The sequence below is a fragment of the Chrysoperla carnea genome, chromosome 3, assembly GCF_905475395.1.
Source record: "Chrysoperla carnea chromosome 3, inChrCarn1.1, whole genome shotgun sequence".
Taxonomy (NCBI): Eukaryota; Metazoa; Arthropoda; class Insecta; order Neuroptera; family Chrysopidae; genus Chrysoperla; species Chrysoperla carnea.
Window position 1 is genome coordinate 78,968,818 of NC_058339.1, and position 12,084 is coordinate 78,980,901.

The 12,084-nt window shown below is 34.4% G+C and overlaps 1 protein-coding gene across 1 annotated transcript in view; it reads right to left on the bottom strand.

Annotated features, from left to right (window-relative positions):
• Positions 1 to 241: 241 nt before the first annotated feature.
• The window catches only part of LOC123294510, a 279,274-nt gene continuing 267,431 nt past the window's right edge, over positions 242 to 12,084 (bottom strand). Inside the window, 10 exon segments of the mRNA XM_044875560.1 lie at positions 242 to 542; positions 929 to 4,348; positions 4,951 to 5,136; positions 5,221 to 5,433; positions 5,516 to 5,701; positions 6,435 to 7,022; positions 7,109 to 7,306; positions 8,570 to 8,761; positions 9,030 to 10,385; positions 10,468 to 10,797. Coding sequence (XP_044731495.1) covers positions 301 to 542; positions 929 to 4,348; positions 4,951 to 5,136; positions 5,221 to 5,433; positions 5,516 to 5,701; positions 6,435 to 7,022; positions 7,109 to 7,306; positions 8,570 to 8,761; positions 9,030 to 10,385; positions 10,468 to 10,797 — 6,911 coding nt within the window. The 3' untranslated portion in view covers positions 242 to 300.

Consider the following 12,084-nt stretch of genomic DNA (forward strand, 5'->3'; position numbering starts at 1 on the left):
AATATTTTTATGACTTAGAGTCAAACTTACAGGACTAATTAAAAATATATAGTATTTACACAGTTTTAAGAATACTTTTATTAACAAATTAATAAACATGTTACGGCTACATGTAAATATTCATATATTTATCGGAAGTAATAAAAATAAACAAATAATATTCGATAAATATCTTAAATATTTACATTAACATGTCTATAATTTGTTAATAAAAATTTTCTTATAAAAAATAATAGACATTAATTTATTAAATTTCATTACTAGACTTATTTATATATATAAATGTGTTTCTTGATCATTTCACGTTAGATAGTCTGGAGAAGGTTCCGCTACTGGTTCTGGTGTTGTAAATAATGGATTTGGGAATTCTGGTGGATGTGGTAATGGTCCTGTTGCTGTCGGCCTACGTCGATAAGCCATAAGCCAACAAGAAACAGCAACTGCTACAGCTACTAACGCTAATAGCGCGGTAATAATCAAAGCAATTATAAATCCAATCATAGACACACAAATATCTTGCATATCGCGTTGCAAATCAGGAGCTGAAAAAATTTTTTCATAAAATTAATAAAATTTATCCTTAAAGATTCTATCAAAGAGTATAGTATAGGAGAGAGAAAAAGTAGAAATATAGTCGTAAGTGACATCTGGAGACTGTGGCGATCAACTATTAAGTTTGTCGGCCTCTGCGGGGGCGCCTTACTTGGTAGAGGTGCTGAAACTCGTATAAAACGATTTTACATTAGTTCTTATGGGCTGCTTCTTCTCTATTCTTTCCTCTTTGGATTCTACTACTAAAGTCTTATGTCGAGTTTTCGAATTATAGAAACCATGCGAAATAAAACATCCATGGATCATTTGGCATTGCGAGAATGCGACATGCTTTAATTGTATTATGACTTAAAGTTAATTTTTATGAAATATTTACCTTCTGTTGGATCTACAAATCGTTCCTCCCTACGTTCAAACGTTAAAATTGCATTTGATGATATAGTTATTTCTTCACGTAATTGACCAGTCAATCCATCTCCATCAATAGCCAAAGCAGTTTCATTTTCATCATCGACAGCTCTTCTTCTTCTACCAAACGCATTATAACCACGACAATTTACAGGTTGACATTTACCGAAACACACTCGAATATTACATTGGAATCGTATGTTATCACTGCTAGGGAATTTGAATGCATTAAAGCTTGCTAGTAATGATTGTGTTTCGGCATTATACGTCCATTCGCCGAAAATGGTTGGATCTGTAGCACAACCATTTTCATCTGTTACTATATATTCATTCTCGACGTTATCTTCCATTGTTTTAGCTACACAACTGCGAGCGAAACCACCGTATATCGATGCGGGTTGTACATCAACTTGTAATTTTAAGTTATCACCGATTTCAGCGGAATTAATTTCTTGGCCATTGAACGTCACAATTTTCATAAGACATGTTGGTGGTGGACCGGTGTTTGCAATGGTTCCAGCAGTTGTAAGCATTGATACATTAAATCCAAGAGTAACATTTTGTTCTCCTGTTTGATACATACATTTTATATGATATGCTTGCGCTTTATATGTAACAAGCTTGGGATGTTTTTGAATTACTAGCACAAAGCTAGCTTGCCCATTCACATGAATCAAACCACAATTTCCAAATTCTACCTTGAATATTTCCACTCGAACTTCACTAGGCATGGTAACAACACGTCGGCATTTTTCATCCTTACTATGGCCTTTGACATAAAGTACGCCATTAAATCCAAGTTCGGTAATATGAATTTCTACTTGAACACCATCTGATAGACAACTGACTGTCATATCGGGGCGTGGGAAATCAGTACGGAAATTGTTTGTATGATTGCATCGAATTTCAGCATTACCAGTGTAACCGTTAATACATTGACAAACGGCTTCGTGACGTGTAGCGTTACAAAAAGCGTTAAGTCCACATTTTTTAATTAAACATGGATCATCACATGTTTTTGTTTCGGGGTTACAATATTTATTATCTGCACAATCAGAATCTCGCTCACATTCGGGACCAATTGGAACACAAGTTCCGATTGGTGTGAGGACATAACCGTGTTCAACTGGGCAAACACAATTACCCTTTTCGTCAATAATCATGCCGCGTTCTAAATCACATACACAATAACCCTTTTCATTGACTTTCAAACCTCTTTCGGGTAAACATGGAACACAAATATCTTGCTCATTTAATGCAGTATTTGGTGGACATGGACCTCGAACTACGGGCTTACATTCTTCTGCTGCGTTACCTTGTAAACCAGGTGGACAAATACAGATCATAGTTCGAATCGGTACTGTATCAATGATTTTACATTCAGCATTAATACCGCAAGGTTGTGTTGTGTTGCAAGGATTGATACATTCGGAATTAATACATGCTGTTTGACTTGGACAATCTAAATCATTTCGACATCCAGGTTCTTCCTTGATACAAATTTCAGCATCACCTCTGAAGCCAACTGGACATGTACAAACAGCTTTATGATTATAAATTTTACATTCAGCTGATGGACCGCATGGATTGGATAATAAGCATGGACTTTCACATTTGTTGTTTATGCATGCTTTATCAGATGGACATTCTGAATCACTGCGACAACCTACTATAACACAAGCAACGTCTGGATTACCCATAAATCCTGGTGGACAATCACAAACGGCTCTGTGATTTACACCGTAACAATCAGCTCGTACACCACATTGACCAATAGAACATGCTGGTACACATTTCCGATTGATACATGTTTGTGATCCAGAACATTCGTCATTGTTTCGACAACCAGCTCGTACACATTCAATTTCAGGATTTCCAACGAAACCTTCTAAACATGAGCAAACTGGTTTGTGATTATAAATTCGACATTGGGCATTTTCACCACAATTGCATGGGTTTTTACATAAGTTATTAATGCAAGATTTTTCGTTTGGACAATCCGAATCGGCTGAACATTCACCGATACTGATTGCCGTTGGTGTTGGCTTACAAGTTCCACTACCACTACTAATATAACCAGTTGGGCAAGTACAAATCATTGTTCTTACTGGTGATGGAACAACTTTACATTGTGATGGCCGTTGACATGGCTCCAATATAGCACATGGATCTTGACATTTATTGTTTAAGCAGGCAAGTAAAGATGGACAATCTGTGTCCACTTTACATTCGGGTTGCTGTTCTTGTTTACAATCCACATATGGATTTCCATAATATCCAAGTGGGCATCGACATAATGACATATGATTTTGTACGCGGCATTCAGCACGTGGTGAACATGGGTTATCATATACACAAGGATTAATACAATGTGAATTAATACATTGACGATCACTTGGACAGTCGCTGTTACTTCTACAACCCACGATGGAACATTTTTCAGTTGGATTTCCACGATATCCACTTAAACAACGACATTGTGCTTGATTGCCTTGTACAAAGCATTCAGCATTCGTTCCACATGGATCATTTAGTAGACATGGGTTAATACAATTTCCATTCACACAAGCTTTTCCAGAATCACATTCAGAATTTGATCTGCATCCAATTGCATGACACGCAATATTTGGATTTCCATCAAATCCTTCTAAACATGAGCAGATTGGACGATGATTTTGAATGAAACAATTGGTGTTTGTGCCACAATTACATGGGTTACGGCAAGCTCGATTTATGCATGTTTCATTTGCTGAACAATCATCGTCAACTGTACATCCGGGCGGAACAGGTACAACAATCGGACGACACTCACCATCATTATTTGGTACCCATCCATCAGGACATGTGCAAATCATTGTACGAACAGGTAATGAATCTAACACACTACAGTGGGCGGTCGATGCGCAAGGTGAGAGTTCTTTACATGGATTCACGCATGTATTTCGTATACAAGCCAATTTACTTGGACAATCAATATCAAATTTACATTCAGGTTCATTTTCATGGATAGGTGTACGTTCACAATATGATAATGGATTTCCATTTGGTAAATAATCAGGACATCTACAATTTGCTGCATGGTTTTGTGGATAACAAATAGCATTTTGTGCGCATGGTGGATTCGCTTCATTTGAACATGGATTTATACAACGTTGTTCAATACAAGTTTTATCGTTCGGACAATCACTGTTGGTTTGACATTCAATTCGTTCACATTTTACAAATGGATTTCCATCATATCCAGAAGAACATTTACATGCTGCTCTGTGATTGTGTCCGTAACATTCAGCTGTTGTTGCACATGGATCTTCTAACGAACATGGATTTAAACACTGACCGTTAAAGCATTGTAATTCGTTGCCACATTCGCTGTCAGATTGACATTCCACTGTAAAATAAAATTGCGTATTAATCTTTTATAAATCAGAATATATAATGATTCAAATTATACATGAAAAGCGGGTGAACCTTGCATTAGGTATTTAAAATCGAAGATTTTTGGCCTCGGCAATCGACCGTATCACGTCAAAAAATAAAAAAAATCGCGAAAATTTACACCGTATTTAATTTTTAGCTGATTTTCACCCGGAAGGACTAAAATTTTCTAGATTTTTTTTCGTTCTTCCAAAATGTTTCACAAGTTTTATTTTTTATAGTTTTGGAGAAAATGGATACCAAAACGGTTTACAAGATGAAATTTTGCGTAGAATCGTGTAACATGAAAAATAGACAAATTTTGAAAAGCTGTATCTCTGAAACTATTGGTCCTATAAAAACCGATTTTATCTCAAATTTTTGAAAATTAAATCTTCTTTAAAAATTATCTAATCAATAAAAACTGAAATGAGGGCAAACTTTTCGGGGTTTTTCTTATATTTCGGAATGATTCGGTCGTTTGCCGAGTTCGTTAAATTGGACTTGAAAAACCAAAAATACCTTATTTGATGAAAAGTTCAAGGTTTAATTTGATTGACCTATAAATTAACTTACGTTTCGTGCAACCATATTGTGGATTTCCAGAATAACCCGATTTACAGAAACATATTGGATAATGATTGTTAACTCGGCATTCTGAATTTGGCCCACAATTACATGGACTTACACACAAACCATTAACACACGCTTCTGAACCAGGACATTCTGAATTTGATTTACATCCAACGGTAGCTGTTGTGGCTGTAAATAAAATAAACGTAAATTAAATTTGTTAATATATAACAGAGCTGAAACGTAGATGGGTTTTTGAAATTTATAACTTACGTGGTATACATTCCATTGTTGGTAGTCCTAGATATCCCATGGGACATCTGCAAATTGGTTGGTGATTCTCTACGTAACAGAAAGATCCTTGGGCACAGTGATTATCTGTAGCACAAGGATTAATACATCTTTCATTGTAGCAAGTTTGATCTCCATTACAATCATCATTTTTGTAACATTCAGGTACCGCTGGAATCACTGGTATTTTTGGAACTGTAAATTTAAAATTAATGTTGTAGCATTTTAGTTCCAAAATAATTAGTTTGTAAAAAGATAAGTAGATACATACTTGGACTACATTCAATGTGAGGATTTCCTATGTAACCCACAGCACAAGTACAATGGGCACGATGATTTTGACCATTACATTGAGCATTGATACCACAAGGATCTAATTGACATACTTGTAGACAAGTACCATCCAAACAACGTTCCGTTGATCCACAATCAGTGTCAGTAACACATTGTGGTGAAATTTGGACTGAAAAAATTATTTATACAGTTGATTATAAATTTCAGTCATTATTGGCTTAATTTTTAAAACAGTGAAACTTGATTAAGTGGGCTCTGGATAAGTGAGAAACCTCCATATCTGGAACTCATACTGAGGTCTCAACACTTTAGTACTGAATTACCTCTCATAGTGGGACGAAGTAAATCTTTATATCTAGGATTCGTTCTTTCGATTTTATCGTCATAGTTACCTCTATAACTGAGACAGCGAATGAATTTTATATGCATTAACTTCTGTAACTGAGAACTGAGATAACATCGTTTTGTTTGTTTACTTACTTATTCTTACTCCACTCGCAAATTCCGCACTTAACTAGTTCTGCTTTACTTTCATACGGTTGTTTATTTCAAAAATGCCGAAACGAAGGCTCAAATCGTTATCAATACGTGCAAAACTGAAGTTAATATGCATTTATGAAAGTGAGAAGACATGCGATGAAGTCTGTGCCGAATTTAATGTGCCAAAATCTACTCGTTATTGAATAATTCAGAATGAAGATAAAATTCAATCACAATAATCTGGACAAGAAAAACTAAAACGTGTACGTTTATCAGAACATCCTGAACTTGAACAGAGTTTACTAACATGGTACGTGGACCATATTTAATAATCGCACCTCTATAACTGAAATAACCTGTATTCTGACCTCTATTAATGGAGCCACTTAACCAGGTTTCAACTTTAATAAAAGAATACTTACCGATAGGTTTACAGTTGCCATTAGCATCGACTATAGTATCTGGAGGACATTGGCACATAACAGTTCGTAACGGTAACGTGTCCAAAATACGGCATTCTTGATCGACGCTACAAATATTTTGCGAACATGGATTTCGACATTCTTTATTGATACAAGCAAATTGTGGGGGACAATCTTCATCTACTCGACATTCAGCCTCTATAGGAACTTGCGTATGCGTACAGCTAATATATGGATTTCCTGATGTTCCAGATGGACATGAACATTGTGGTTGATGGTCACGACCAACACAAACAGCAGTATCTGCACATGTATCATCATCGCAAACAGGTCGACAAATACGATTTAATCGATCACATGCTTCATGGTCAGCACAATCTTCATTATATTGACAAACTCCAGTAATACATGCTAATAATGGGTTGCCTTGAGTTCCTGCTGGGCAGTGACATTGTGCTTTATGTTGTTGTACTCGACAGTCCGCCCCCCTACCACATTGACTATTCTTGTCGTGTAGGCACGGATTCAAACAATTTTCATTAATACAAGTTTTATCGTAAGGACAGTCTGAATCAACTTTACATTCAGCTAAAAAGTTCAAAGATATTTGTTATTTTATGATTTGTAAGTTTATGTTTACGTGAAAAAGGTGAATAATTCAAAATTATACTTACGTTTATAACATTGCAATTGTGGATTACCACCCCAACCATCAGGACAGTTACAAATAGGTATATGTTGAACTGTTCTACAAATTGCTTCTGTTCCACATGGATTAGATATTACACATGGATCTTGGCAACGTTCATTAATACAAGCGTTGTTATTTGAGCATTCTGAATTTGTGGTGCACTCAGGTGATGGAACAGCGACTGAAAAACACCATATGTATTATTATAATACAGTTAATCCATATGAATTTAGTATCGTTAGGTAGATACGTTTTGTAATGAGGGAAAATGTTATTATTTGAATTTAAATAAAAATCGAATTTTGATTGTTTTAAAAATAGTTTGAGTGTTGGATTTTAGCTCCACCAGATGGCAAAACATAAATTTCAAAATTTGTATTCATATATAAGAAGCAAACAGGGCTCAATTTAGCAATTTAGCCGCTCCGGGCAAAAATAATATTTGTCGCCGTTTACACTCATACCATATACATAACCTAGAAACTCGATAAATAAATTTAATCGAGGAAAATGCTTCAATCGAAAATATTAGTTTCAAAGGGACACATCTTACACCGTCACCGAATCGAAGTTTTCAGGTTCAATTAAACCATCACTCTGATTCGTAAAACAAACAATAGAAGGACGCTTTAAATCAGAAAGTTGTTCTTTATAAACCGAATAATTTAGACAGAAATTGATAACAAAAATCTAGCTTTTTGTGCGTTTGTTCATTCCATTTGAACAAAATTGGTCTTTATAGAAAAACAAACCCTAGACTTCGCAGAAACAATTATACGAAATAACAATTTTGATATGAAAAAACAATTTTGGGTAAAATTTTTCAATCCATTTTTGCCTAAACTGTAGGATTTGCGGAAAAATGTTTCGATAAAAAAATGTTTATTTTTTAATCAATAACAACTTTCTGATTTAAAGTGTTCATCTATCGATTGCCAATTATGGAGTAAAGTGAGCTTGAAAATTTAAGTCACGTTTAATATATGCTTAAGATGGGCGCCTACACACCCAAAATTTTTCGCTTGAAGCATTTTTATCTATATGAGTTATTTTTCAAGTTTCAAGCGTATTAGAACTTAAAAAATACCCTATATACAGGGTATATATATTATATGTACAAATTTCAATAGTGTTTTTTTAGTGTTTTATTTAATTTATAATGAATTTTTCTATGCAATCCCAGTTTTCGGCATAACTCTGATTTTATTGAGTCCCGATTATAAAGATTACTGTATATCATATTTTAAGGATTTGTCGCTCCACATTTTTGACGCTCCGGGCGTTTTCCCGGCTCGCTTCCCCTGAATCGGGACCTGGAAGCAAATCTAAAATTCTGTTTGACAGTCCAACTTCTTTGCGAGCAAAACATGTAAATAAGACTACATTTTGGAAGGTTTTGCACATATTTATCAGAGTTTACGTTTTTATAAAATTATCTTCTTACCTTCATAACAATTTACAAACGGATCTCCTAATAAACCAGTTGGACAATGACATATCGTTTTATGATTATTAGCTTCACATATAGCTGTTGAAGCACATGGATTTCTTGCAATACATGGATTCACGCAATTTCTATTTAAGCATATGTTGTTTGATGGACATTCATCATCAGTTTCACAACCGCCTTTTTCAACTATAATCAGAAAATTTTCTCAGTAAATAAGAATTCAAAATTTCGTGCAATAGTCGAATGATTATAAATTATGTACATTCAGATGTGAATTTATTTACATAAAAAATGTAAATGCTAAATTTAAGAAAAGATAGAATTAATGTGTATATTAAAATATGTACATAACAATGACCTGAAAACAAAGTTTTAATCTGAAATAAAAATTTATGATTAAAGAAAATAATTTTGTAATTTATTAGAACAGGCAAATAATTTGAAATGAATATACCTGGTCTACATTGAACATCAGCGTCCCCAACAAATCCAGGTAAACATTGACAAGACATTGTCCTAAGTGGTAATGTATCGACAACTGTACATAAAGCATTCTGTGCACATGGCGAAGCCTCAGTGCATGGATTGCGACATTTTCCACTAAAGCATGCTAATTTGCTTGGACAATCTGCATCCATTTTACATTGTGGTTGCTCTTGAATAACAGCTACTGCACAAATAACATTTGGATCACCCTGGTACCCTGGTGGACATTGACATGATGGTCTATGATTGGTGACGGTGCATAAAGCACCTGGAGCACAATGGCACGGGCTCTCACAACGTTCATTTACGCAAGCTAAATTGTATGGACATTCTTCATCTCGTAAGCATTCTGGTCGATCGCATCTTGTGAATGGATTACCCTTGTATCCTTCTAGGCAATAACATCTTGATTTATGACTGCCATCAGCTCGACACATAGCGTTTATTCCGCATTGTGTAAATTTGCAAGCATTTACACATTCTTTGTTAACGCACGATTCAGTTGATGGACAATCCGAATCTGAACGGCAGCCAATTTCGTAACACGCAGTCAATGCGTTTCCTGTATACGAATCTTTGCAACTACAGATTGGTCTATGGAATTGTGTATGACATTCAGCATTTGTGCCACAACTATTTGGATATTCTACACAAGGATTTTTACATTGTTGATTAATACATGATTTATCATTTGTACATTCTGAATCTTGAGTACATTCTGGTCGAATTTCTATTGGTGGAGGTGATAATTTGCATTCGGCAAACGGTGATCCTATATATCCTTTTGGACAAGAACATACAGGATTATGATTTACTACTTGACAAATTGCGTTTATACCACAAGCGTCAATGCACGGATCTTTACACTTTTGGTTTAAACATATTCTGGTTCGTGGACAATCTTGATTAATAACACATTCAGGATAGTGACATACTGCATTATTATTAACGACACGACATTGTCCATTCAAGCCACATGGAGATGGTGAACAAGGATCAGTGTGTTCAATTATTTCTTTTTTGCAAAGTGTAAATGGATCACCCACTAATCCAGATGGGCAACTGCAAACTGGGCTATGATTAATTGTTTGACAAACTGCAGCATATCCACATACACCCGGACAAGGATCTACGCATTTGTTTCTAACGCATGCTTTATCTTTTGCACAATCTGAACTGATAGTACATTCAGTGCGGCATCCGCTACTAGTTGGACTTCCTTCATATCCTGGTAAACATTCACAGATAGCAACATTTCCTTGAGTACGGCAAATTGTATTGCGACCACAAGGTGAAGGATAGCATGGATCGGTTGGCGTTACATCTATTATCAAAAAATCAATTTGTTAGTTCTAACATTTTAATTAATTTTTTCAGAAAATAAAAAATGCAATTTGTATGTTTACCTTTAGGTGGTGGAGCTTGTTGGCAAATAGTGAATGCATCTCCAGTTGTTCCTTCAGGACATGTACAAATGGGTATGTGATTTCCAACAGTGCAAATTGCACCAACTCCACAAGTTCCTGGACAAGGATCTTGGCATTTATTTCGTATACATGCTAAATTCATTGGACAATCTGAATTTGCTAAACATTCTGGACGACAATTTACATATGGATTTCCATGATATTCAGGCAAGCATTCACAAATAGGTCTGTTGTTTTCTGTTCTACATCGTGCGTTAGATCCACATGGTGATGGATAACAAGGGTCAGACGGTGGAGTTGGTTTAACAACTAATTAAAAAAATTTATTTTAAAATATTGTTTTAAATTGTTAAAAAATTAATCATTTATTTAAAGAAGATAACTATTTTATTTTTAGATACCTTTATATAAATGCGCTTAAATCAAATCGGTTACATTATAAAATAATTTACCTTTTTTCAATATTATTATACAAAATGTCAATAACATTATTTAGTTTATATACATAAAATTATTTCAGTAGTAATAACGCTATTTTTATAGAGAGAACTTATACTTTAAAAAGATTATTTCATAATGTGTTTTTCTTTCAAATATCTTTTTAATTATATTCACACGATCAGTGTTCTTTTGAGCTTAAAGCCCTTCTTTTGAGCTTAAACGGAATTGCAGTGATTTATGTTTATTCCTGCGCAAATAGTATTAAAATTATGGCAGTATAAATACGGCTTTTTCATATGTACAGCAGTGTTTGGATCAAATGTCAAATATTGCGTGCGCGATGCGCGCGCATATAGTCCGCAAGTGCTCGGACTAGAAGGAAGTGATTCAAAGTGATTAAAATGATTTTGAAGTTTAAAATGCCTATTCGACACTCCTACCTCTTTCTACCAATTTTAATTGGAACCTTTTCACAGGTCACTTTATAGACATAGAATGTTATACAGATGTAACGTTTGGCCATAATTATGGCTGTTAATTATGTTCTATGTATAGTGATTACTTACGATTAAATAATTTAGGTTGGCTATATTTGGATATATGATTTTTGAGACATTTTACTTAAATTTCAAAAGCAATGGGAAATGAGTAAACCGAAAGGTCTAAATTTGGATGGCTAAACTGGGAATTTCGGCAACAATATAATAATGATGAAGTACAAAATTAACAAAAATAACACTTATCAAAAATTACAAATACCAACAACACAAGAGAGCAATCTTTTTAAATAGCGAAAGGATAAGCTGTCAAAAGCGCGCTTTAAAAAACTAATACAAAATGAAAAAATATATCAACGCATTCTTTAATCGTTCTATCATCTTTTTATTCAATGAAAATAATCAGCTGGATGACCTGATAAAAGTTTTATTTTTTTACTACCCGAAATGGGGTTGAAGCAATCAGCTTACACCAGTTATATCTATGGAAATTTCATATATCATATTAAATTACGCAGGTACGAGTGTATTATTTCTTTTTGACTTGGGTCACTTTTATTATCGAAGAACACGTCTCTATTAAATACTATGTCGAAACAATCATAATGTTTAAAAATAAAAATTGTATAATTCATATTTAGCACCCTATAATTACTGG